General features: G+C 63.8%; 1 protein-coding gene across 3 annotated transcripts; it reads right to left on the bottom strand.

Annotated features, from left to right (window-relative positions):
* Nucleotides 1-357: 357 nt before the first annotated feature.
* On the bottom strand, nt 358-26656 carry LDB1 (LIM domain binding 1). Of its 3 annotated transcripts, none has more exons than XM_086752215.1 (11): nt 26465-26656; nt 6645-6747; nt 6004-6048; nt 5694-5769; nt 5262-5364; nt 4878-5050; nt 4416-4538; nt 4159-4242; nt 3754-3877; nt 3305-3447; nt 358-2938 (listed from the first exon to the last, which is right to left on the bottom strand). In XM_086752215.1, exons 1-11 carry the CDS (start codon nt 26487-26489, stop codon nt 2708-2710), a joined length of 1230 nt encoding a protein of 409 aa, XP_086608341.1. In that variant the 5' UTR covers nt 26490-26656; the 3' UTR covers nt 358-2707. The 3 variants fall into 3 exon arrangements, with proteins under 3 accessions (XP_086608341.1, XP_086608340.1, XP_086608339.1); XM_086752214.1 differs by having other exon boundaries at nt 3299-3447; nt 26465-26654; XM_086752213.1 differs by lacking the exon at nt 26465-26656 and adding an exon at nt 16221-16249 and having other exon boundaries at nt 3299-3447.

Below are 26656 nucleotides of genomic sequence, written 5' to 3'. Positions count from 1 at the left end.
CTGTTCCCACAGTGGGACTGTGTCACCCCCACTGCTCCTCAGGGAATGTGCCCATCACCTTAGTGTCTGGACAGGCCCCGAGCTCCTTGTTTACTCTGGCTCAGGGACAGGGCTGTTTCCCAGCAGCCTTGTGCCCTGTTCTTGCTGGGATTTTTGCTTTCCGTGGCACGGCAGGGAGCCGGCCAGGGCCTGGCTGGGAACCAGCAGCCTGAGGTGAGCCAGCGTCATCCCGGGAGCAGAGTGAGCCCTATGCCCGCACCCCCTGCCAGGGCACCGGGGGCACGAGGAGAGGACCCCCCTCTGCCTTGCCCGCATTGGCCAGGTCCCTGCTCAGAAATAAGTGCTCAGGACAGCCTCAAACCGAAAAGTCATTTTATTGGTACCATACATGACTCATAAATGGCACAAACTATGGAGGGGAGGAAGAAAGAAAAAAAAAAAAAAAGAAAAAAAAAAAGAATCAAAAAGGCATTACAGTGTGTGCCCAGGGGGGCAGCAAGGGGCTCCACACCCTCCACGGGAGCCCAGCAGCGCGGGTGAGAATCGTACCTTAATTGTAGAGCCCCCCCCTCCCTGCCACACTGGGCTCCTGCCCTGGGACCCCACCACCCCACCTGCAAAGGGGCCGTGGGGACCCCCTCTGCCTGTGGCTGGGGTCCACGGGGCTGAGCCCCCTGCCTCCGGGCTGCCTGTGGAGGGGCCCGGGAGCCGACACAGGTGTCTCTCCGGAGATTTGGGACTCGAGATCAGGGCAGGGCTGAGCCAAGGGGGTCCCTGCCTGACCCCAGGGACAGCAGAAGGAGGGGGGATGCAGGACATCCCCCACCCCGGCTACACCACCCTCTGCAGTCTCAGCCATGAGCGGGCAAGACACAGGGTGCAGGCAAGACCCCTGCTGCAACCAGAGACCTCCGCATGGGGGGCAGCCCCCCAGCAACGCCTGCCAGCCCCCAGCCCCATGGGGCAGCTGGACACGTGCAGCGGGATCCCCGGTGGGGAGCTGGGGTGAGGGGGAGCTGGCGGAGAGAGTGGGGTGCATACCTCCTCTTCCCCAAACCGCAGGGCTGCTCTGCCCGCCCCAGGCTCCCTTGCACACGCACAGACAGACACACAAACCTCTCGCACACACACTCTTGCACACACACCCCCCCCCTCCCACCAGGGCAGTCCCCCCACCCCGGCCACCCCTGTGGCAGCGCTCGCTGCAACCCCACCTCAGGGACGTGCCAGGGGGTGCCCACGGGCAGCCCTGACCCCTGGCTCCCCCCAAAACCCCCCTCTGAGGCTGCTGGGACGAGCTGGTGAGAACAAATGCCCTCCCCCAGCACCTCCCCTCTTCTCCTTGGAAGAAGCCTTGGAAGGGATTTTTTTTTTCTTTTTCTTTTTTTTTTTTTTTAAACCAAAAAAAACCCCAAAATTATTATTTTTCTCATCGTTTCCCCTAACATCAATGGAGGCACCTGCTCTAGTGATAACACATTGAAAGAACAGTATCGTACACACTGTCTACAGCGCGGAAATGTACAAGCACGAGGTACACGAACCCGAGGGGGGGGAGCAGGGACAACAGCACACAAGATTTACATTGAGGAGGGAGGCGGGGGGCTGCCCCCCCCGGCCCCTGGAGGGATTAGAAAGGAAGTCTGCAAAGTCTCTCCTTGGTTTGAAGCTCTCCGAACTGGATATAAAACGAGACTCCCAAGAGAAGAAGCCTGTACAAAAGTCAGGACAGGGTGAGAGGGCTCAGGGTGGGGAGGGGGAACCGGCAAGGGGGCTGGGGGGAGCTTTTCCCATTTTTTTTTTTCTTTCTTTTTTTTTAAACTTACAATTTTAATAATATTATTTTTTTTTTCTTAAAAAAAGACAAAAGTAGGAGGTACCGGGAGCCGGGGGTTGCAAAGGGGCCCCGGGCGGACTCACGCGGGGCAGGGGGAAACGCAGGGACTGCGGGCAGGGAGTGAGGACACCGGCTGCTCTGGGAGAGCCGTGGGTCCTCCGTGCCCCTCCTACCCCCCCCAAACCCCACTACCACGCACTTCCTATATACAGAGTCCCCTCACGGCCCTGCTGCGCTCTCGCCCCTGGGGAGCGCAGGGAAGGGGAGGGTGCAGGAGAGCGGGGAAATGCGATGGGGCCCTATCCTCAACACCACACCGGCGCAGCAGGATCTGACCCTGGCCGGAGGAGGCTCCGTGGCAGAGCCAGCGGCACGGGGAAGGCTTTCCACCATCAGCCTCCCCCCACCCAGCCCCAGGGACGTGCAACCTGGCTGCAGGTGGCTGCCCAGCAAATCCCAGCTGTAGGACCCGAGGAGGAGGAGGAGCAGGAGGGTGTCTGGGCTGTGCCGGACCCCAACACAGGGCACCTGCATGCCACCACCTTCCCAGTCGCGCCAGCCACTGCCGACACTCGCTCTCCTAATTCCCCCCGCTCAGCAGGCAGGGGCTGGGCATATCGGGGTGGGGATGAGAAGCTCTCCAGGGAAGATGCAGGGATGAAGAGGGAGAAGAGGGAATAACAAAGCTACGGGAGGCAGCAGGGGGAGAGGGCTGGGGGCTGCCTGCCTGGCGTGCGCCCTGGGCCGCGCGTCCCGCCAGCCATGCGGCGCCGATCCGCCCCCGGTACCTCGCCGTTTCCCAGTCACTCTCCGTTGCAAATGTACAGGTAGATCGGTTGGGACTGAGTCCACGGGGCGGCGGGGGGGCCGTTACTGCGACGCCTGCGACGTGGGGTTCTCTGACTTGCTCTCCTGGCTGGAGGGCGGTTTGCTGTTCCAGGGGCTGTTGGCCCCCAGCGCCGGCGAGTTGTTGAAGCTGTCCTCGTCGTCGATGCCGTTGGCGGCGTCAAACTGCGTGTTCTCCAGCCGGGTGATGAGCCGCTCGTCCTCGTCCCCAAACTCCCCCCCCATCAGCGTGGGCTCGCCTACCACCATCACATCCTGAAAGGGGAAACGGTCCCGAAACATAATCGAGGTGGGGGGAGCCCGAGCCGCCAGACCTGCCCTCCCCAACACCGCAGCCCCTTTCCCCAGCCACAGGGCCATCTCCTCGTTTCCATCGCAGGACCTGAGGCTTGAGCACCGCATGGGGCAGGTCATCCACATCCCTTGCAGGGGAGCAAAGCACCTCAGGGAAGGCAGGTGGGACACCTCCTCCTTCTCCCTATCACCCAGAGAGAGTTGAGGGCGCTAGGACAAGCAGTCCCTGGGGGTCTCCTCCTATTCATTCCCGGGGGCTGGGGCAGGGAGCCCTCCCCTCCACCCCAGGGGAGGAAGAGAGAATGGAAACGGGATGCTTACAGGTACCTGACTGGACAGGGCAAAAGTGCTGGCCGGGCTCTTCTTCTTGCTGTTGCTGTTGTTGGTGTTTCCCCCGCCAGAGCTCATGGTGCTGCCCCCCGACATCTTCCTTTTCCGGCGCTTGCTGGGCTGCTGTCGCGCTGGCTCCGCTGGCGGAGGAGGGAAATATGGTCAGTCCCAATGAGAAGGAGCCAGTGCCCCCAGCCCCTTCTCTGCAAGGACCACATCCGCCCCCAGGGCAGCGTCACTGTTCTCCTTCCCTCTGCAGCTTCGCTGTCCCCCCAGCGCAGGGGACAAAAGAGGGAATATTTCAGTCTCTGCTTTGCTTTCCACAACCAGCCTTGCAAGACAAGGCCAGGGACAGGCTCTGCGTTTGGGAGAAGCCTGCACTGAGGGCAGGGCCTGAGCAGGCAGCCCAGACTCGCGGGCAGCACATCAGGCAGTGTGAGACTCACCAGGCGGAGCAACCATCCGCTGCCACTTCTGGAAGAGGCAAGTCTTGAGGCAGTCCCGGGGACTGAGGCTGTAGGTCTTGTGCCGTGACATGAGCTCCTGCATTGGTTCTAGGATTACACAGAGCTGCAGGGAGCGGACAGATGTGGAGTTAGATCGCGATGCTTCAGGCTCCAGTAAAAGCCCCTCTGTTGGGCAGCCGTCTGTGCTGCACTGACCCAGGCCACGGGCTCTGGCAGACCCATGGTTCTCTGCAGCCCATCTGCAAGACCCCTCCCGCAGAGCCCACCCCACTGCCTCCTCACAGCCCAGAGCAGCCAGGCATCGGGCAGCTGAGAGCACAAGACGTGGCCACCTGAGGTCCCCTCCAGAGCAGAGCTGCCTGTCCCCCCTCCTTGCACACTTACTCGGAGGTAGTTGAGTGTGGAGTTTGAGAGCCCACAGCGGGTGATGTTCTTGGATAACTGGTCCAGCATCTGGGGGTCCTGTGCCTAGGAGCGAGAGGGACAGATGGTCAGCTGCATCCGGGCTGGGGATGGCCCTCCTGTACCCTGGCCTGCGATGGGGGGACAGGGTTGAGGTTCCCCCCACCTGCGCAGCAGGGAGAGGAGCTCAGCAGCCCTGTGTCACTTGTGCCCACGGGAGCTGCTGGAGTGGTACTCACGTGCATGGCAAGGATGCTGCGGGGGATGAGCTCTCGATGCTGGCGGATGCTGAAATGCCACGTCTTTATCCTCATCATGTCGTCGAACATGAACTCCAGGTAGAGCCGCCCCTCCACACACACCTGGGCAGGGCACAGGGTCAGGCACAGGCTGCTCCCACTTCCCCCAGCCCAAATCCCCTGGGAACCCACGCTGCATACTGGGACACCCTCCTGGTGGCTTGCCCCTGCCTGCCATGAGACCTGGCACAAGCCAAACCCATGAGCCCACAATGGCCAGAGGATCTCTGCAAAAAGCGGGTGCTGCAGGGATGGTGGGCTGGGAGGAGCCAGCTGGGGCATGTGGAATTACAGCATGGCACTCAACAAGCCATGGAAACCAGTGTTCCTTGCCCCAGGTGCTGCGAGGCCACACCAGACCAAGGCACAAGGAGTAGGAGCGGCCGTGGGTGCTGCCGGTACCTGGGTGAACATGGGCTTGCCGTGCTGGGTGACCATGGTGCACTGGTCACAGTCCAGCGAGACAAAGTTGTTGTGGAAGGACTCCTTGGGGTGCTTGAGCACGTAGTAGAGCTCTGTGGCTCCCCCTTCAAAGATGCTGCGGAAGTAACGGGGAATCAGAGTCCGGCCGATCGCTGGAGCAGGAGAAGGAGGAAGATAATGTCAGTAAACCTGGCCCACCCAGATCTGCCTTGGGGCTGCACAGGGAGAGAGTTCCCCACTTCCCACTGGCTTGAGGCAGCTGAGCTCTGACATCCTGCCTGCATCCCCCCACGCAGCACAACCGCTGCATCTCCTGCCGGAGAGGCAATGCCCTGGGGAAGGAGGGCTTAAGCTGCTACTCACTGTATCTCTTTGGTCCATCCTCCAAGCAGAAAGTGATTGTTAACATGGCGTCATCCTCGAAGAACTCCGTGGTGAAGGCATCCCACCACAGATTGTCACATTCCTGGGGACGGCAGAGATGTCAGGTTACAGAGAGGGGAGACAGACAGACAGCTGCTGGCTGCCAGGCACAGCAGCCATGCGCTCAGCCCACGGACGGCTGTGCTCCCGCTGAGTGCTTGGAGATGGGGATGATGAACCCTGTCCCACGGCCAAGCGAGGGATAAGGCACTCAGGGACCTGCACAGCAGGACAGGACCCTGCTGCCAAGGGGATCCTCCTAGAGCCAAGGCAGCTCGTGACAGCAGGCAGCGCAGAGGATCTCATCCCCAAAACACACACCTGGGAGCATCCCCCCATCCCTGGCCACCCTCCTCTCCCTCAGCTCCTCACCTCTGTCCAGTTCTGCAGCCGTTTGTTGAGCTCAAATATCCTGTAGTCGGTCTGGTTCCCGTACGGCGTGTGCCTCCTGCCCAGAGAGCAGAGCAAGCAGTCAGAGGGGGAGGCAGCCATGGGGTTGGGGGCGGGGGGGTGGGTCCCAAGCCCATGGAGGGGGACGCACAGCCCCTCCAGGGCTGGGCAGAGTCCAAGCAACCCCATCACAAGCCCCTGAGGCCAGCAGGGTGCCAGCCCTGCTGAAGCAGCCCCTCCGCAGGCATGAGCTCCCCTCCCAGTGGAGCCCCCGCCAGCCCCTCGTGCTTACCCGATTCCAGGCTCCAGGTACGTCGGTGGGTACATGGGAGTAGGTCTGGAGGCGGGGGAAAAGAAATGCAGGCAGGTCAGCGCTGGTGGGGGTCTCCCTCCCTGCCCGCTGCAGCTCTCCGCTCCCTGCCTACAGCTGCAGGCATCTGGGCTCGATGGAGACGAGACCCCCCGCAGGGTGCTGACGGCCCCCTGGGGTGACCTGCACCCCTGAAACTGGGTTCTACTTCACACCAGTGGCTGCTCCGCTGCCGCCTCTGGGGCCTGGCCTGCGCCTCTCCGGAGACGTGCCTGGCTCCTCTGCAGCTGGGGCTGGTGCCAGGCAGGGTGGAGGTTGGAGAAGGGGCTGTTTTGGCAGGAGCTGGAAGGGCTCCCTGTCCTGAGTCATTTCAGGGACTTGGTCTGGCAGGAGCTTGGCCCCGCAGAGCTCAGGGACCTGGAGGCTCCCTTCATCCCAAATATCACCCTTTCTCCACCCAGTCCTACCCATGCCTACTCCCATCCCCTCTCTCCCCTTGCACTAACTCAACTCCATGCACCAAAGTCTCTGTACGCTGTCAGGGAGCCTGACAGAGAGACCCCGGGGTGCAGACTGCAAAGAACCTCCAACCTCACAGACCCCATCCCTGGGCCCCAGCTCACCCCACATCTCGATCCAGCATGGTGCCTGGGTGGAAGGGGGGGAAGGCGTTGCCGTTCGGGGGCTCCTTTGGCGAGTACAGCTTGAATGACTTAGAGGAACAGCCTGGAGAGAGAGGGGGGACATGGGTCAGCTGGGGGCAAACCCACAAAAAGAGAGACTGCTGCGAGGAGGAGGAAGAGGAGGAGGAAGGACACAGGACCAGCCAATCCACCGTCAGCACAGCCCCATCCTTCCTCTGCTCCCCTTCAATCCCAGCCCAGCCCCTTCACCCCACACAGGGCTCCAGGCATCCCCCGTGCAGGATGGGACCCGCAGGGTCAGGGCAGAGCTCTCAGGTTCAGCAGCCACAGGGGCCAGCCCCATCCCAAAGGGGTCCCACTGGTGCCCAGAGTTTGTCAGTTCTCAGCTTGCCAGGGCTTGGGGAACGGTGCCCAACGAGGATAGTTCAGCTGGCGAGCTGGGGAGGCTGGCTGGGCCCTATCCTCCCCCCGGCCCTCCCTCCCGCGCCATTCCTAATCCCACTGACCGACCCGGGAATCACACGGGATCTTTTTGCTGACCTTTCTATTGCCATGGTGACGGGTGAATAATCGCCCGGAGGGACGGATGGCGGGTCCCCAGGCAGCCACCATCTGCTGCTCGCTCTGGCAGGCCAGCGGCCACCCGGCTCCAGGCGGACGGAGAGATCCCACACACCAGCCCCTGGCCCCGATCAAACCACCCCGAAGCTCCGTTGCCCCCACCACTCCGCAGCAAAGGACGAGGAGCACATGGAGGGCCACGGGGTGTGATGGGGTGCGCAATGCAGTGTGCGACAGGGCGTGCAACACGTGCAAGCCAGCATCCATCCCTGAAAGCAACCTAGAGATCCCTTTGGGCCCGCCCATGGGAGACAGGGATGCCCACCAGATCCAGCTACGCTGGCATGGCCAGCCCCATCCAGGCTCCCGAAAGGCAGCCGGTGGCTCCCACACTCGCTGGCCCCCTCCTGCTGCCGGGGCAGGTTCCCAGGAGCGGCGTCTGCCAGCACCCCTCCCCGAGCCCCACGGGAGCCCCGGCACGCCCCGTGGCTGGCAGGACCCGGCACGCTGCGCCCGGGCGCTGCCGAGGCACGCGGCTCCCCTGCGGCGGGCAGACGGGCTGACCTGGATGGGGCACAGCGGCAGGCTGGCTGCCAGGCAGCTCCGGCTCCACCGGCTCAGCCGGCCCTGCCGCACACGGGCACGTCTCCCCTCGCCAGGCTGCAGGCGGGGGGCCCCGAAGCCAACCGCACCAGGCTGCAGCCGCAGCTGGGATCCCCGTCGGCCGCCCACCAGCACGCAGCCCCGGGCTGGGCGCTTCCCGACGCCCACGAGCTGCCAGGATCGCTGCCCGCTGCTGCAGAAAGCAAGCCCAGCAGTGGAGGGAAGCGTCCGGGAGGTGCCAGACACACTGCTGCCCGTCCGGACTCTGCCACACAGCCAGGCGCAGGGACAGGATCAGAGCAGTCACCTGGCTGTGACAGACGCAGCATCTGGGTTAAGGAAAGCACTGCCATCAGCACTGAGACCCCAGACATCCAGCTCGCTGCGACCTGTTAGCCAGCACGGGAGCCCAAATGAGCAGGGGACCACCATCATCCCCACCGAGCTGCTGGGAACCCTGAGCCTGCGGTCGCAGGGATCACAGACGTGGCTGAGTAAGCAAGGGCTGGCTGAAAACAGAGGGAGTCGCCTCCTCAGCATTAAATCCAGCTTGCAACAGGGGAAATCTGCGTTTCACCCCTCGATTCTCATCTTCTTGGGGCCCTGATGCCTTTTCACCGTGTTTCCCCACGGCAGCCAAACCCAGCCTCTCCCCAGCACCCACTGGGACGCACTGGTCCTGCGGGGCCAGAGCCAGCCCAGCCGCTCTGCCGGGGGCTTGGTGCTCCCGCTCCCACTCCTGCCCGCCTGCAGCGAGGATAAGTGGGGCACGGCACAATTTCTCATACAGCTGCTAACAACACCGGCCCCTTGCTCTTACCTAACATTTTCATAGATCATATTTTTTTTGGCTAGGGAGGTCAGTGCTGGTGTGAGGGAATTTTTGCTTTCTGCTTTAATCCCTGTCAACTTGCGCCTAATGGAAATTATAATTGAACCGAAATTGCACTAGAAACACAGCGCTTCCATTTCCTCCTCGCTGCTGTTAAATGATACGATGCTGAAGTGTGCTTGATGCAAAGGAAACTTCCCAAAAGCGCGCATCTTCTCTAGAAAATGAACAGATCCGTTAAGCAGAGAAAGCAGCAGCTGGAGACAGGGAGCTGGACTGCTTCTTTCTGGTCAGGGTGTCCTCGAGCAGGACTAAAAATACCAGACCCAGCAGGTTCCAACCTGTGACACTTTGTTTTTGTTCACCGATGAGAGGCAGGAGGAAAAAGCCCCCAAGGTTTCTTGCTGTCCTCAGTCCCCAGCTCGCTTCTTGGGGTGCAGGAAGATCTCCTGGGGTGGTGTGACCAGGGGACAGATCATTCTCCATCTGCTCTGCCTCTCGTGGTCCTCCCTAACTCCCTGCTCCTGGAGGTGGGACAGCAGACGAGCCGGCCCGCTGCTCCGACCCAAGCATCCATTTCCATCCTGGGCCTTCCCAGGCAGGTTCATATTAACACAACCCGCTTTTGGGGCTTCACTGAGTGACCTATCTCAGGCTCTAGAGGAGTGGAGAGGAGCCTGTCATGCGACCTCAGTAACACCGGCATCCTGACCAAGAATTACTTTTAACACAGTGTAAAATATGTTACTGGATTCTGTGATTTTACAAAACACTTAACAAGAGCCTTAAGATTTGACACAGGCCGACCCAATTCTACATTCACTGTAGACACTCACACTACACCCATTACATGAAATAATGCGATTACTTGACAGCAGCAGGCGTATTAACACCCACTTTTACCCACACAGTGGTCACGCCACCTGGTCCAGAAGATCCTTCCATCACTGCCTCTCCCCTTCCCACTGCTCCCAGCTCCCTGCAAGCCCTGTCCCGACGGATGCCATGGCCTAGACCCGCAGGATGTGGCCCTTCCCGAGCCAAGCCCAGTGCTTGGCCCCAGCCAACATCTCCCCAAGCCCCTGCTCTGCCTCCTGCTTTGAGCGTGGAGGACTTGGGCAGGATCCGGACAGGCACGGCGTGCAGAGATGCTACTCAGCGGCGGGACATGTGATGCTCCTACAGACCCTGATGGCAGAGGCTTCTCACAGCCGCCCCTGAGCACTCACCCAGCACCACAAAAACACGCGCATGGTCAGCAAGGAAAAAATCAGGCTGATGCCGCAGCTGGCGAGCTACCAGCCTAGGCAGGTCCCAGCAATGTGCAGCCCCACCTCAGCATGGAGGTGTGGGAGAAGGGAACCCCGTGGAGGGATGCTCCAGCTCAGCATCCTCTGCCGAGGCCAATCCCCAGCCACGGGTAGAATGGAGCTGACCTGCGCCGCACGGAGCTGCCACCAGAGCTTGGGCAAGGAAGCAGCTCCAGGCAGGCGGGAGCCCAGGGAAGGGAGGGCAGGTGCTCTGCCAGTGACTCACGTACAGCCCGGCGCTGCCCAGCCCTCCGCCTGCCTTCTCCTCTGCTTTCCCTGCCTGCGAGCTGCCAGCCCTGGGGGAAAAGCTGTTCTGGTACACTGCCCGGCAGGTTCGCTGGAGGAGGAACGGTTAAAACCCAAACCAAACCCTCAGAGCCGGGGAATGTCAGGCTTCCCAAGAGCCAAGAAAGAGCACTGCGCACACCTCACAAAGCCACCACAGCCAGGAGATGGCACAGCATCACCTGCTGAGATCAGTGCCGGCTGTGGAGCTGCCTGCCCGGGCAGGGACACACAGAGCCTTCCCTGGCGTCTGACAGGGAAAAAAGCCCCTGCTCGCACTCCCCTCGCTCTCTCTTGCCAGCAGAGAGGAAAGAGCTGCCGAGGACAAAGGCGGAGCAGCGCCGATGTCTTGCTCCTACACCTGCAGCCACCAGCAGGAATCGGTGCTTCCCATCCCAGAGAAGAGCCGTCCCCGGCCGGGCAGCCAGCACGCTTTCTGCGCAAGCAGCAAAGCTCAGCCACCAGGCAGGGACTCCAGAGGCTAAAAAAAAAAAAAAAAAAAAAAAAATTATAAAAATAAATGAAGAAACAGAGCTTGAAAGAGGCCACAGGGTTACAGCTCGGCCAGGGAGCATCCCGCTCCTCCTAGCAGCCCAGTGGGGAACAAGAGGGGCAGGCGGGGAGGGAGAGGGGCAGGCGGGGAGGAAGAGGGGCAGGCGGGGAGGAAGAGGGGCTAGCCTTTGCCGAAGGCTGTCCCTGCTCCCAGCATGCACCGTGCCTGCTGCTTCCTGCCTGCCTAACGAGGCTTTAAAGTGTAAATAGCGGCATTGTTTCCAGGGCTGCCTCGCAGGGGTGTGGAAGCCGTGATAGCAGCAGGAAATCCATCTTCCCAGCCCAGCCCGGCTGGCAGGGCTGGCGGCAGGGTGCTAGCCGGGAGGGTGCTATGCGGAGCCGGGTGCAGAGCGTCTCCAATAATTCCCATGGCTTTGCCTGGTGACGGTGCCTGGTGTCGGGGAAGCTGGCAGGGCTGGGGGGCAAACACAGAGAAGTATCCCGAGCGACACGGAGCAGTGCTCATAAACCTGCCTTCCTTCTCTTCTTGGAGCAGAGGGGATGGAGCAAGGCCAGCTGCCACCCCCGATGTTATTATCGAACCGACAGGACCCCAGGCAGCACACGCCAAGGCATGGCCCGAGACACACGCGGTGACAATCTCAATTTGCAGCATCCCCATTTGCTTTCGAAATGCAGAATTGACCCAGCCAAAGTTCCCAGGACGCTGCACTGTCCAGGAAAGAGGAGACGCCAGAGACTGAACCTGGCCAGCACACGGCCCGGCCCTGACCTGCATGGAAGCGAAACCCGCAGCGCTGCCCGCCCCGCGGCACGCAGGGATTTCCCTCTCGCTCTCCCCAAGCCACACACCCAAGCCAGCCGCGGAGCTTATCTTGACCACGAGCTGCCTCCCTGCCCACATCGCGCGGCTGCGCACGGCGTCCCCTGCGCCTGAGGCAGCGGGGAGGGACGCCTGCCCCAGCTCCAGGTCGCATTCTGCAACATCAGCCCCACACCGCAGCACCCAAAACATCCTGGACCAGAGGGTGCTCCTCTCTATCAACTGCCATGCAAACTCAGGGGGACAGCCAGAGTGACAAACTCGATGACAGACAAAGTGACAAACTCGATGCAGGCTGTGAGGCGGCGCTATCTGAAAAGCACCGCGCAAGGAGAGCCCAGGGCCGGGACACAGATGTGCGGGTCGAGGCTCAGAGTGGTCCCACAGTCTCTGCTTTGCCAGAGCCCAGGGTGTCCCAGGAAGGCATCCTGCGGAGCTGGGTACTCAGCAGGGGTCCCAAGGGACCTCCCTGCCCTGTGGTATCCCTAGGGACAGGCAGGAGTCTCCCCTTTCCCGTTTCGGCCCTCAGATGATTCAGACACGTGGATGGGGATTTCTCTGCGAGGGAAAACGGGAGAAGAGCACGCCCTGCCAATTGCAAAACAGCCTGAAAATTGAATCACGTCCAAGGCTGCAAGCCCCAGATGCAATCCCACAGATAACCCAGTTTCAGCTCCACTACTATCAACTTACCACGAGGCAGTCATTTCCCGCGACTCTCGGGGAAATATCCCACTGTCCCTAATCACTCCTTTCGGCTCGCCGTCTCAAAGACGATCTATAATCAAACACTGCCGGTTTCAGCCACAGGAAGGCACCTTTCCCATTTCTGGCTGCTTTCCCTCTCACCCAGACCTCTGCACCCCGGGGTCCTGCCACTCTGTGGGGCTCCAGTGACAGCTGGGCTCCCGTCCCTCCCGCAACACGCACTGGGACAGCATCAGTAAACAAAAAACCAACACGATGTGGGAACTGCGGGGCTGGAAAATAAACCTTTGTTAGTATTGCATGAAAAAAAGCCTGATGACAAACCAGGATTTTCATCTTCACAGGTTTTTTAGGCTCTGTGGCAGCAAGGAAAAATTCACAGCAACAGCCAACCACAGTGACGACCCTGCAGAACTTGCAGCCAGCATCTCTGTTCCTGCTCCCGGCTCCTTGCCCGCCATGCACGTGGCAGAGCAAAACCACACAGCTCCGCATGGTGTTGTGGGGCTGCCGCTCGGGGCAGCCCTCCGCAGGGACAGGATCTGCCTGGGAGGGAAGTGGCAGAGAGGGACTGAGGTCTGTCCCTCCGGCCACAAATAGAGATCCCCAGGGCTGATCCCCTGGACCCACGGGACCCCCAAGCACTGCTGCCTCGGAACACGGGAGGCTGTCAGCCCCCACGCGGCGCATGGAGATTCACGATCCCGGGATGCAACGCTCCACCTCGTTCCCTGCCACTGCCAACGGCGCTGAGTGCTGCACGCTGGGACGCGTAGTCTCTGGAGACGGCGGCCCCCCGCAGCCGACAGCCGCCTCACTCCATATTGCGTCCTAGGTGGAGCCCCGCAGCTCTGGCAGCCGGCCAGCCGCCTGCTCCAGAGGGGGGAAAAAAAAAAGCTGGGTAACTCCCACTGCGAGGATGTGGTGGGAGCTGGTGCCTTCCAGCTGGCCTCGTCGGGGTGTCGTGTGCCTGGGGGCAAACCTTGATGCTGGGGTGCAGCGCTCGCCCCAAGGGCTGGACCACTCGCTGTCTTCTCCAGCGGGATGCCGGCAGAGGGGAGCGACGGTGTAAGCATGGTGGGAACCTCCTCGCTGCAGCTTGCAAAGTACCTCCATTGCTTCTTCGAGCTGTCAGGGCAAGCCTCTGTCCTCCTGGCTCAGGCTGAACTTCTCTCTCTCAGGACTTGATTTAAGAGGCGACGCTGGAGTGGCTGAGGGAAGGACAGGGAGGGCTGCTGGCAGCACTGAGGACAGAGCAAACGCTTGCGGTTTTGGCTTCACACTGTGCCACTGCGCTGGCAACACGTCCTGTCGCAGGCGTTAGGGCTTTGGATGACCAGTGCACGATGGGGCCAAAACCCCAGGGAGAGAAGGGACAGGGTCTGGCCCAGCACACCTGCCCAGTGCTCCCGAGATACGAGCAACCCAGCCCGAGCTCCCAGCTCCAACAGCACAGCGCTGTAGAAACCAACTCCACCAACGCAGCACAGCCCTGGGGAAACCCTCTCACCGGGGCATCCCCAGTCACAATACCAGTCTGCCCGAAACAACAGCAACAGGTGGGGCAGCAAACCTCAGCACGGCAAGCATTGCAACCTACGAACACGCTTGCACATGGTGAAAACAACAGTGGAAGCACCCTGTTCCCATGTCGCTCGGAGGATGGGACGTTTCCGAAGGAGTGGGCCAGGAGAAGTGCTGAGGCTGCTCAGCCACCACGCAGGACCTGGGGTTCTTGTTTCTCATGCAGACCTCAAGCTCACACCAGTGCAAAGCTGGAAGCATGCAGAAGGCCGGCACGCTGGGAAAGACCACTTTGGGACAAGCGCCGCTGCCGCCCTGCCAGCCACAGGACAGGGGAGGGGCCGTGGGGCTGGGCTGGTCCACCTCACCCTCTGCTTCCGCATCATGAGGGGTTGGGGAGGCTTGGGGCTGCCCGCTCTCACCGCTCTCCAAAAAGGAGCTGAGGGAGGCTCCAGGTCCCCAGTCCAGGGCACGTCTGCTCAGAAGTGAACTCCTGCAGCTTTTCCCTGGCCTCTTCCTATTTTATACGGATTGCGACCTACTGTGGGCAAGGGGAAAAGTCCCCACCAAACAACGGCGAAAACCCTGTATCACCAAAACCTCTGGTGCCAGCCCATCCCTCCTCAAATCACAACTTTTCTTTCCTTTTTTCTAGCAACACAACCTGCACATGGTTCTGCTCAGCGCTTCTCTCTTCAGTCTTTAACACGTGCTCAGATCACAGACCTGGGATTTCTACAAAATCAGGAGGGTAGAGACCACGCTCAGTTCTCCTTCAGTGAAAAGCACAATTCACCCACAGCTACAATACTTCAAAACCTAAGGCTTTAAAGAAGAAACAAGGACATCCAAACTTCCCTGTACTTACAACAGAAGCGGTAAGAGCTGGTACACGACCAGTGCTGGAGCAGTCCCTGCAAAACTGCCAAGACAAGGTGCTATCGAAAGCACAGGGAGAACAAACCAGGGAGACCCTGGGATGGGGTGCTTGCTCCCACACCTGCCCGACCCACAGGCTGGCTCAGACTCGGCTGCTGAGAAGGAAGCAGCTGGGGGTTTGCGATGTGGGGTGCACCGCTCTGTGCCCCAGAAGGTGATTCCCGGCGAGACCCTGGAGCCTCTGAACCCTTTGCTCACACCGGCCGCCACCTCTCGTTCCGGCTCCCGCTGCAGTACCAGCCTTGGCAGAAGCTGGCGGCTGCTCCCCGGGCTCCCGCCACGGCACCTGTCCCCAGCCAGCCGGGGCTGCAGCAAGGAGATCGGAGCTGCCCAAGCCGAGGAAGCCCCGCGGTGCTCATCTTATCTCCCATCCCAGGCGGGCGGGCTGGCAGGGACCGCTGGAGGTCAGAGCCCGGCCAGCTGCCTGAGATCAGGGCAGCCTGCCACAGCACGCTCTCCCGGGGAGGCTTCAGGGGAACACCCCCCGGGGTAAGTGACCCCCGCGCAGCCCCGGCACACATGCCCACTCCTGAGCTGGAGCTGCAGTGCTGAGTTTTCCCTCATCCCAAGGATGCCGTGCCCACCCCCAGCCCAGACCCCCGCTCCAGCTGCCCTGGGCCCAGCCAGTGACTTGTCTCCCGGGGAGGATGAGCCCCCTGCGCTCACGGCTCCCCAAGCCTGGACCCCCCAGCGGAGCAGCTCCTATGAGAAGGTGCATGGTCGCCTCTGCATTCGCACCCCTTGCACCTTTGATTCCCTTGGAGACACCCGTGGGAGGCTGGCGGGACCCTCCAAGCTACGGGTGAAGATGAAGTTGCGGCGGGCAGTGAGGGGAGGTGGGCGCACAGCCCCGGAGCCGGGCAGCAGCCCCACGGCCCCCGTGACAGCACACTCGGGGGGACTGGGAGGGTGCGGGGCAGCTGTCAGGGGGCTCGGGCAGGGGAAGGAACCGGGGGGAGAACAAAGGGAGCTGAGGGCTGGGATGGAGCAGGGCACGGTGGGGCAGGGGGGCGGCCAGCAGCACCCCGCGGGGCTGGGGGTGCCTGTCCGAAAGCTGAGACCCGGGGGATGGAGAGGGGAGCTGGGGGGACAGGCGGGGAACAGGCAGGGGAGCTGGTGGGGACGGAAGAAGCCGAGGAGCAGGGATGGAGAGGGGAGCCGGGAAGGGAGAGGGGAGCCAGGGACAGGGACGGGGCGGGGGGAGCAGAGGGGGCGGGGGGCTGCAGCGGGGGGATCCCGGGCCGCTCGGGGGGCCGGGCGGGGAGCGGGCGGCGCGGTGCGGCCGCGCACAACTTCGCAGGCGCGGGGGCGGCGCGGGCGGGACCCCGGCCCTCCCCTCCTCCTCCCCCTCCGCCCGAGCGGGGCCGCCACCGGGGAAACGGGCGGAGGGTGCGGGGCAAAGCCGGGACCGGGAAACTTCCGCGGGGGGGTCGGGGGGGGGGGGCGGGGTGACTCACGGCGGCGGCGGCGGGCGGGGGTCCGGTGGCGGCGCGGGCGGCGGGCGGGCGGGCGCTGGGCCGCCGCGGGGGCGGGGCGGGGCGGGCGGGGCGCGGGGCGGGGCGGGGGCGCTTCCTTTGTCTGCGCCGCGGCCGGGACCACAATGGCTGCGGCGGCGGCGGAGACCGCTCCCCCCCCCACCCCCCCCACCGACCTCCACTACCCCCCCGCCCCTCGCTGCCGCGGGAGGGGAGGGAGGTGGGTGCCCACGGACCGGGGCTGGCGGCCAAAAAGCTGAGGGGGGGTCCCCGAAGAGCTGCCCCCCACCCACCCCGCGCACCAGCGCTCCCCGGGATGCAGGAGCCGGGATGGGGGACTCAGCAGCCGGGGAGAGGTTTCCTCCCCCGGCGCAAGTTTCAACCAAAATATACTTTTTTTTTTTTTTTTTTTTCGCCTAGTTTGGTTTGGGATTTTCTTTGAAGTTTTTCAGGATTTTTCTTTCTGGAACTTGTTTCCCTTTCCCCCAGTTTCTGGCAGGACAAAAAAAAAATACAGTTGTTTCATTTGCAAGAGGGTATTAAAAATAAAACATGCAGGTTTGCAACTGCCAGCAGACCCAAAAGGTGTCCTTTCCTCAACAAAACTCCAGCCTCTTCCAGTTAGGAGTTTTCACAAAAATTTCCACTATGAATGTTTCCATTACAAAAAATCCCATTCCATTTTCCATTCCTCCCTTGCCCCAACACCTGCCCCCCGTGAGCTCCTGCTGCCCCCCTGGCAAACCAGTCGGGCACAGACCTGTGCTCCCAACCCAGCCAGAGACCCCATGGGTGGCAGGGACACGGGCCGGGACCCCAGAGCCCAGCCGGGGTCCCCTCCTGAGCCCCACCAGCCCCCAGCTCCGGGTGGGAGAGCTGGGCACGCGGGGCTGTCGCAGGCACGCACGCACGTGCACACGCTGGTGCATCTCGCCCTGCATGCGCGGGCTGGCATGCACGCTGGCGGGACGGCATGCGCTTGCACGTCTCCCCAAAGGCCTCCCGGCACACCCCTGGCTGGGTGCGCACCCACGCCTGGGGCACACACACCTTCCCACACCCCGCTGCTCGCAGTGCGGGGCCCACATCTCATCCCCTCCCCAAAACAGCAGCAGCGGGGTAATGCAGGCACAACCGGTCTCCCCGTGACAGTGCACACATGGTGGGCACAAAACCTCAGCTATGAGGTTTCGGGGGTGTCCCCCCACAAAGCCTTGCACCCAAGGACTGGGGGCAGCCCTCTGCTCCCCAACCCAGCGTGCTGCCGGCTGGGACCAGCGCCAAACAGTGACAGGCAGGAGCAGCTCTGCGGCAGCATCCCCCTGGTCTTGTCCCCCATGCCCCTTGGCTGAGCGAGGCTCCATCCCCACGCTGGTCCCCTTCCCCTTGCAGGCTCACCCGCAGCAAGCACCGCTTTCTGGGGGCGTGTGGATGAACAGCAAAACTCCTTGCAAAACCCGGATAAACAGAGAGAAAAACTCTGTAAACCCAAAAACCTCAGTGAAACCCCACTCTGTGAAAGGCACGTGCAGCTGGAGGTATCCACACTGCCAGTGCCGTGGGCACGGGGGATGCTGCAAGTGCCCCGACGCGCTGCCCGTCCCCCTGCCCGGCATCTGCGTGGCACCAGGTGAGAAGACGAGGCTGCAGCAGCGGTCGCTAGGCCAATAAACCATGCCGGCTGCAACGCCACAGCCCTCCTGGTCAAGACAGGCCATTAAAAATCGCCTGCCCACACCTCGTCCCCCCGGCCGGGGTCAAGGATGCACGAGGCACAGCCAGCCACCAGCGCTCGACACCGTGCAGTTACAGCAAAATACTGCAAAACAATGCAAAAAGGGGCGTTTCGCCTCTGTACCAGGAACTCCCGGAGCCAGTGCCGTGGCCATGGGGACCAGAGAGGAGCCCCCACCGGTCCCCAGGCTCCAGGGCCCAGCGCATCCACGGCAAACGTACCCCGAGCAATTCATCCCGGGGCTTGGTGGCCCTCCGGGACTGCTCACGTGTCCCTGATCGGCTCTGACGACAGCGCTGGACTGGTCCACGTGGCTGCAGCAGCCCCAGCTGTTTATGGTTATAGCTGAGTTAATAATTAAATAGATGCTGGATGGAGAGCAGAAGGGCTGGGATGCAGCTGGGAAGCGTGTGTGGCGGCAACGGTGGCGGGGGGCACCGCTTCCTCAAGATGTGCTCGCGGTCGCAGTGCGGGGGGAGTGGAAGGCGATTCCAGCTTCCTGGGTTTTCAGGATGGGGCACCACATCCCCTGGATCCCAGCCTCCACTCTCCCCCTAGCAAGGGCCCCACGTCCACCCGGGCTCCCCAAAGCTCCGCTCTGCTCCGACACTCAGTGCAGGTCTCAGCTGGGGAACCGGCAGCAGCTCGGGAGCAGGAGCGAGCACAGGGATGCATCCTGGACAGGTGGATGGGAAGAGCCCGGTGGGGACCACGGCAGCTGGGGGATACCCCACTCTCTCTGACCCCCGTGGCCAGGGCTCGGCGCAGCGTGCGTGCGGGATCCCAGGCGAGCAGGGGAGCAGAGGCAGGGCACGCTCGGGAGCACAGCCCGGGCTGCCCCCGCTGACACCCGGCCAGGGCCCCGGCAGGCGCAGGCGCAGAGCAAGGACACGGGTGCACGCTTACATAAAAAATAATAACAAAAATCTGCTAGCTCTGCAAACGGCACAACCTGCACAGGGAGATAGACTGGCCCGGAGCTTCCAAACCTCCTGGACTTGTCCAAATCACAGCGAGACCAGGGCACTGTCGCAGGCAGGCAGACGCAGAGTGCAGCGGTGCAGCACAGCACACACCCCAGAGCCCCTCTTTCAGCAAGGCAACAGCCACCTCCCCCCCCAAATCCTCCTGCCTTTCAAACAGAAATATGCTTTGCTTCCATGTGTCTCAAGGAGGGGCTTCTCTCTCCCCTAAAGCAGTGTACACCCTGATCAAGGGGGTGTCTGGGGCAGGAGGGGCCCCCTTTTTTGGCTGGAAAAGGCACAGCTCCATCTCTCCCCGCTAGACAGACTTGGGGGAGGCTGGAAACTCAATGGTGAGTCATGCAGGCAGGCAGCAGATCCTGGGGGCTCCCGGGATTAACCCTTCAAAACCAGAACCGCTTCCAGACACCCAGAGGCAGAGGAACGCCCAGGGGCTGGGGGAAAAGCTGGCTAATGGGGCAAGGTGGGAAGTTACTGGGTGACATTTTGAGCATTCCACAGGGGACGGAGGAGAAAGTCTGAGTATGCGAGCACTGGGCAAGTAGCAACCAAGTACACGCATCTGTGCTCATCCTCTCCAAAACAAGAGGAGGTGGAAGATTACAGGGGGGTGCAGGACCCCAAAGTGCACAGGGTTCATATGGGGTGTGTGCCCTCACATCACGCCTTGCTCCGGTACGGTGGGCCGGCCGCAGTGCTGCCTGGCTGGCCGCAGGCTCCGAGGGGAAGGCGCAGTCCGCAGGCAGGCTTTGGCAGGTCCTGCTGGCAAGGGGTTTCCCCGTGGCACCAGCACCAGAGAAATGCCCCGCAGTGTTCCTGTGCTGCCCTTGAGACAACACAAGGCGCGTCCTGCAAGAGCTCGGCCGCCCGCAGCAGCGAGCCCCAGCCCCTCTGGCTGCAGCCCGGGGCCAGCCTGCCAGAGCCACCGGGTTTTACAGCTCCAGGGGCTCCAGGTGGATTCTCTCATGTTACAAGAATGGTTTGTTTTACAGCCCCTTTCCTGGCCTGGGGCTGCTCCCTGCAGCCCAGCCGGGCCTGGGATCCCACAGCGAGGAGGGGTGACACGCAGCGTGGCTGCAGGGCCCCAACATCGGGCATCCCCTGAGAAGACCCTCATCCCCCCAAGGGGCAGGCATTGTTGCTTAAAAAGGAAACCAAGGCACAGCCCCGCTTCTGACAGCCCTCGACACCCAGCCCCGGAGCTCCAGCTGGGAGAACACCCCAGTCCCTGGTCCCCCTCCATCCCCTCCCCTCTGCCCCCTGAGCCACAGCAGGACCCCTGGCATCCCCACAGAGATCTGAACAGCTGGGAGCTGCCACCCACCAAACCACAGGGAGAAGCACAGGGCTGGCACCCCTCTGGTACCAACACATCACCATGCCCCACCCTGGGCGTCGGAAGCCCTCCACGAGAAGGCAAGGGACATCTCCTGGGCCACGGCCACACGTGGTTGACTCAAAGCAGGTAAGTCTGCCAGGAGAGCCCACCCCTCCGTTACCCTCCGTGCGGTGCTGCCGAGCGCTTCGGAGCGGCTCTCTGAATATAGCAGCATCAAATAGCTCCATCAATAATGCATCGCTTCTGCTTCCTCTCGCTGCCGTGTTTTCGTTGCTAACATGCGTGTCCTTCCTGTTAGCGGCCGCCTCCTCCCCGCCAGCTAGGCCAAGCCGGGACACGGCACCACGGGATGGGGACGGCAGCTCCCACGGCTCCGGGTCCAGCGTCTATCGGGAGCGGACATCCAGCCCTGTCCACCCTGAGTGCGGGCAGCCCGGGGCTCGGGGAGGGGGGGACCTTGTCACTGGTTCAAGTCTCCTGCCGCACACTGTGGCTGCCCAGAGGATTTGGCATGGGCCGCCGAGCTGGGAGGAGCGTGACAGTGTCTCCCAGGCCTCGGGGGGAAGTGTCCCTCCGCAAGGATTTTTGGCAGCCTGGTGTCCCCCGTGCCCAGGCGGCACCCCAGCTCCCGGCCTCGGGCACCACTGCCCCATGCCCGGCTCCTCCAGCAGCTCTGCGCCGCCGTCCCCGGCGGGGAGCGAGCTCCCGCTGCCTTGCCGCTGCCTGCCCCTGCCCGCAGCTGCCCCGGGCTCACCCCGGGCCGGTCGGTGCAGGCAGATTGGGGCGCCCGGGCCTGCCCCGTGCCCGGCGGAGCTGCGTGCCTGCGAAGTGGCATTCCGCCATCCACTGCCGCCGGCGGGGAGGCAGGAGCTGGGGTGGGCGAGAGCTCACGCCCACCAGCGCGCAGGGGAGGGAGGGTGGGCAGCCGTCCGAAACTGTCAGGGGCAGCCCCCGGCGCTGTGCACGGCCCTGCCCGGAGGGGGATGCGGGAGGCAGGGCAGAGGCCGGCGAAACCGGCTGCTGCAAAACTGGGAGAGGGGGGCACTGGAGCTGCCCGCGCTGATGGGGGGGCTGCACATCCCGGGGGGGGCTGACACCCCGTCAGCCCTCGCCCACGGCAGCCCCCAGCACGGCCGGCGTCCCGGCCTGGCTCAGGCTCCACCTGGGCCGCGCTGCAGAAACCTGGCTGCGCTCCCAGCACCAGCCCCTCGGCGCGTAGGAGGGGGGCCGGGGCCGCGGCTCCTGCAGAAAGCAGGGGGGGCCCCCCTGCCACCCCCGCGCCGTGGGGCCGTCTCAGGGGACAGGCGCTGTCACCCTGGTGCAGGGGGACCTGCCTGCGGGTCCCACAAAGGCGACAGCAGGGCGAGACCCTGCAAAGGGGGAGCTGCACCCCACGGGGCCTCCCCAAGAAAGCGGCCGCAGAGGGGTGCGGGCAGGGCGTTATCGGCCGCCCCACGGGCAGGGTGGGGTTGGGGCCGAGGAGTCGCCTGCGGCAGGGCAGATTACACCCTGGTCTAACGTTCCCCCATCAGCGACCTGCCTGGGAGGGAAGGGGGCGAGTGGCGACAGCGGGGGGCCAGTCTGACAGCTCTGAGGGGGTCCCATCGCTCCCAGCACCTGCTGGTGCCCCTGCCCAAGGGGGACACCCCATCCTGGTGCCCAGCCCGTGTTCCTGCACCTCCACGAGCGCACCACAGCGGACCTCCCAAAAACCCGCCAGCATCACCCCTGCCGCAGCCACCCCACCCCTGCCCAGCAGAGCCCCCAGGACAGGGGCTGGGGGTCCCGGCCAGATGGCTGCCACCATCCCCACTCCAGGTGGGGCCCAGCAGCCCCCCGGCAGCCCCGCCGGCTCCCCAGCACCCTCCCCCCCCCCGCACCGGCAGGAAACCGCAGCCTCAGCCTGCAGGCAGGCCGATAACGGTCACCCAGCCCCATCCTGCCTGCACCCACCGCCGCCCCGGGGAGGGGGCACCCAGCCCAGCCGCCCCGACACCCGCTGCTCCCTGTGCATGAGGTGAAGAAGGGGTGCACCCAAACCACGCACAACGGTGGCCCCATGAGACCCGCATCACCCTGCACGATAGAGCCAGGGGCTCTAGCAGGCTGTGGCGGCGGCGCAGCACGGCCCAGGACGCACCGGCGGCCATTGTGCGCAGTCACGCGTGCTCGCGGCACGCCACGCAGCCCCGCACCTCGTGTGTACAAGCAACATGGATGTGGCTGGGCAATCCCACTGCAGAGGCAGGGGAGGAGAGAGTGGCATGAAATTGAGCGAGCCCAACACGCGAGGGACGCCTGTGCCCTGCCCGGGGGCACGCGGCCACCCCGCCAGTGCACTGCTGGCTGCAAGCACTCCTGGGTTGTGGGGACACCTCCCTGCCTCGGGGGTCCCACCCCGCTGGTACCCACCACTCCCCAAGGGAGGAGCTTTCACAGCAGCTTTGTGTTGAGCAGACACCACCATTTCTGGAGCAAACTCGGAGCCCGGCACAGACACCCAGCACTGAGCCCGCTGGTAGGGCACTGACCCATCGACGTTTCTCTTGGTGAAGCCGAGCCACCTCCAAGGCTCTGATGCATCCAGCCTCTCGCCAGCGCCCAAAACCCCATAGAACCACCGCATAGCCATGATCCCATCCTGCCTTCGCCGGAGCATGCCAGGCACGGGCAGGTGATGCACATGGGATCTACGGGGCAGGCGCTTCGCTGCATAGACGTGGATGCGGCAAACGACGTGTTCTGGCCAAGCATCACCAGCAAGACGAACAGAGCCTGGGCGAGAGCACACGGACGTGCAGGACGAGGCCTTGGGACTCTCACCGCCCCGTCCCCTCAGTGCGCCTGGGTGCACCCTGAGGTGCCAGGCAGCCCTGGGGGTGTTTTGAAGCCAGAGCCCACGGATGTTGGGGCTGCCTGACCCCCCCTCGCTGCAGTGCTCAGCCCGCTCCCCGCACGCCGCCGTCCCTCTCCCAGCGCATCTGTCACGGGAGGCACGTGGCACAGCTCGGCCTCGTGACGGCGGGAGACGCACGGTGCCAGCTCGGCAGAAGGAAGGGAAACGGCAACGGGCTGTCCCCTGGCCGGGCATGTCCATCCCGGGACCCAAAGCGCGTGGGTTGGGAAGTCCTTTCTCCTGCCAGAGGGGTGCACGGGCAGGCTCCCCGCGGCATCCTGGGGACGGCGCTGACCTCGGGAATGTTGCTTCCCTGCCGTGAAGCCGGAGCTGGAGCCAGCCCCGCGGGGAGGGAGCACAGCTCCGCTCCCCTCCTCCCCCTCTCTGCACCGACACCATCACTACAGGGGGAAAAATAATGATGATAATAAAAATAATTTAAAAAGGACACTGGGAGAGCGGGGCCCTTGGAGGTCAGGACCTGGGGGATAGCAGCACCGGCATCAGCAACGGGCAGCTGCCGCCCTGGCCTCTGCCGGCTCCGCTCTGAGCGTGGCACACTCTCCCTGCTCACACCTCCATTTCTGGGCTGGGGGCTGAAGGCCCCCCACCAATCCCAGCAGCTCCCCACCATGCTCAGGCACAAGGACCTGCGCAGGCTCCCTGCTGAGCAGCCCCCATGGGCCCCAAAGCTCTTGCAAAGGGGTGCGAGGAGCAGGGAAACATCCCCAGGGGGGTGCAAAGGAGCTGCAGTGGGGCAGGACGCTCCCCCTGGGATGGCAGGGAGCGCATCCTTCCCCCCAGGAGGGCACAATTTCGAAGAGGGGTGGCCGAGACCACCCCCCCCCGGCCCCAGCAGCAGCTCCCAGGCAGGAAACTCCTCCAAGTTAACGCAGCCCCGAAGAGCAGCCTGGGCAGAGCGGCTCATTAAATGTTTCTGGCTGGCGGGAGGCCAGCGGCAGAGCTTGTTTTTTCTATATTCCGATAAACAGTCCGGGAGGGGAAGGGGGAGGGGGGGTGCAGGCTCTGGATGTGCCACCCATCCCCGGCGGGGGAGTGGGGGGGAGAGGCGAGGGGCACACACACGCACACACACACGCGTGTGTGCACGCACATTGCACGCACCCGCGTGTCCTCCCCACCGCGGGGGAGCGGGCAGCGGGGGCACGACAATGGTGACACACGAAGCCATCTGCAGGGATGCTCCTGGTCCCCGCGGCCCCCCCACCATCACACCGAGGGGGGATCCTCCTCCCTTCCTCACTTAGCGCCCACCAACATGGCGATGACATTCCCGGTGGCACGGGGCCAGCTCCCGGAGGGGGGGACGTGCCGAGGCCTCGCCGGTAGCCGCCGCTCTGCCTTCACTCCACCAAGGCGGGACCCCCTCTCCGCCAAGGCTGGGGAGGGGGTGTCGGGGAAGGGGGGGGTCGAGCCCCCCGGGTGCGGGGTGCCTCGCCGGGGCGGGTGCTGTGGCTGCTCGGCCTGGCTCGCAGGGAGGTTCACGTGACTTTCTGCTTGAGGAAGCAGCGCTCTGGCAGCTTCCAGTGGGAGATGGAGGAGGAGGAGGAGGAGGATGGGGGAAGGGGCCGCCTGCTTCATGGAAACACGGCGGAGAGGCGCAGGCAGTGCAGGGGCGGGGGGCTGCCAAGCAGGGGCACCCCCTCTTCCCCGCCCCGGGGATCCAGCTGCAAACCCCTCAGCGGAGGCAACCCCGGGGAGGGGGATGCGTGGGGACTGTGTGCTGCCCCAGCATCCGTCTTGCTGCCCCCTCTGCAGACCCCCCCAGCACGGGGGTCTGAGCCTGGTGGGAGGCTCCCTCAAGGAACGCCAGGACATTGGGAAGCTGCCAGGGGAGCTGGGCCCAGGAGCATCCCCGCTGTCCCCCCGCAGGGACCCCAAGTGCCGGCTGCCCAGGGAAACGGCAGAATCCCATCCCCAGGGCCCCCAGGCACCCCTGGGCATGGCTCCCCCCTTCCGCCACGCAGCGCAACTCCGGACGGGTGGCTCTGGCAGCCCTCCGGCACCCCTACTCTGCTTTGCTCCCGGCATGGCAATGTCCCGCACCCAGCAGTGGGTCACACAGCCAGGCCAGCTGCCCCAAACCTGCCCCAGACCCAGGGCATCCCAGCAAACATCCCTGTGAGAGCGCCCTGCCAGGCGCTGAGACCTTGTCAACTCATCACACCCCCCTGAGGCACCCCAGCAGCCCTGCCCCACCGGTCTGAGGGTGCTGGGATGGGGAAGGAGCCCCCCAGCAGCCACCCCACAGTGGCTGTGGTGGAGGGGCACCCAACACCCACCAGCTGTACGGCCAAGCCCCTCCAGGGACCCTGTGCCCCATATCCACGTGGGGAGCAGGGCCACCCCACAGAGCTACCACCTTGGCCATGGGGGCTACTTTGGGGTCACCTCTCACGGTGCCACCCAAGTGCCTGCCCAGTGCCTCTGTGGAACCCTGCCCACAGGGTCCCAGCACCAGGGCTGGCACCCATGCCATGGGGCCCCAGCCCCCGTGCTGGGGGGTGCCAGTCCTGTGAGCCGACCTCAGCATTGACACCACGCAGACCCCAGCTCCACAGTGAAACCCCAGCACCCACGCTGTGGGGTCCCAGCCTCACTGCTGGACACAAGCCCCCATGCTGTGGGGCGCCAGTCCCATAGCTGGACACCAGCACCCACACTCTGGGGACTCCAGATGGACCACAGCAGCCATACCATGGGGACCTCATCTCCATGGCTGGACCCAACAGCCATGCCATGGGGCTGGGATCCCAGTCTCTGCACTTTGCTGACCCCTGTTCTATAGCTGGACCCCAGCATCAACATCACGGAGACCCCAGCCCCACGGCCAAACTGCAGCACCTGCACTGAGGAGACCCCAGCCCCAACACTATGGGGACCCCAGCCCCACAGTCGGCTCCCAGCACCAATGCCATGGGGACCCTGGCACCGTGGCTAGACCCAGCGCCTGCACTCTAGGGTCCCAGCCCCACAGCCAGCCCCCAGCAGCAGTGCTGTGGGGACCGAGCCCCACAACCAGACACCAGCATCAACACAGTGGGGACACCAGTCCCATAGCCAGACCCCAGTCTCCCTGCTTTGGGGGCCAAGCCCCATAACCAGACCCCAACACCAACGCCGTGGGGATCTCAGCCCCATAACCAGACCCCAGCGCCAACACCACTGGGGTCTCCTCCCCATAGCCGGCCCCCGGCCCCCAGCCCCACAGCCAGCCCCACGCCCCACGCCCCCCGCCGCGGCGGCACTCACCAGGGCATGCACAGCCCACTGACATCTTCACATGCCTGGCCCGGCCGGGGGTCGCTGCGCGCTGCCCGGGCCGCGGGGGTCTCGCATGGGCGGCGCGCCGCGGGCTCCGGCGCGGCGGGCGGCGGGCAGCCCCGCGCGGCCGCGGGCACGGCCACGGCCAGAGGCGGACCGGCGGCGGCGGGCGGGGCGGGG

The sequence above is a fragment of the Chlamydotis macqueenii genome, chromosome 7 (genome assembly GCF_036417535.1).
Source record: "Chlamydotis macqueenii isolate bChlMac1 chromosome 7, bChlMac1.mat, whole genome shotgun sequence".
Lineage (NCBI taxonomy): Eukaryota > Metazoa > Chordata > Aves > Otidiformes > Otididae > Chlamydotis > Chlamydotis macqueenii.
The sequence above is the reverse complement of the archived record's forward strand: the minus strand, read 5'-3'. Positions and strand labels throughout refer to the sequence as shown.

Coding starts and splice junctions, on each gene's coding strand:
- LDB1 (XM_086752214.1), bottom strand. CDS start 26,489: ATGTCAGTGGGCTGTGCATGCCCTG. Junction 4,539..4,877: donor GCAAGCCCATGTTCACCCAG/GTACCGGCAGCA, acceptor TGCCCTGCCCAG/GTGTGTGTGGAGGGGCGGCT. Junction 4,243..4,415: donor GCAGCATCCTTGCCATGCAC/GTGAGTACCACT, acceptor TCTCGCTCCTAG/GCACAGGACCCCCAGATGCT.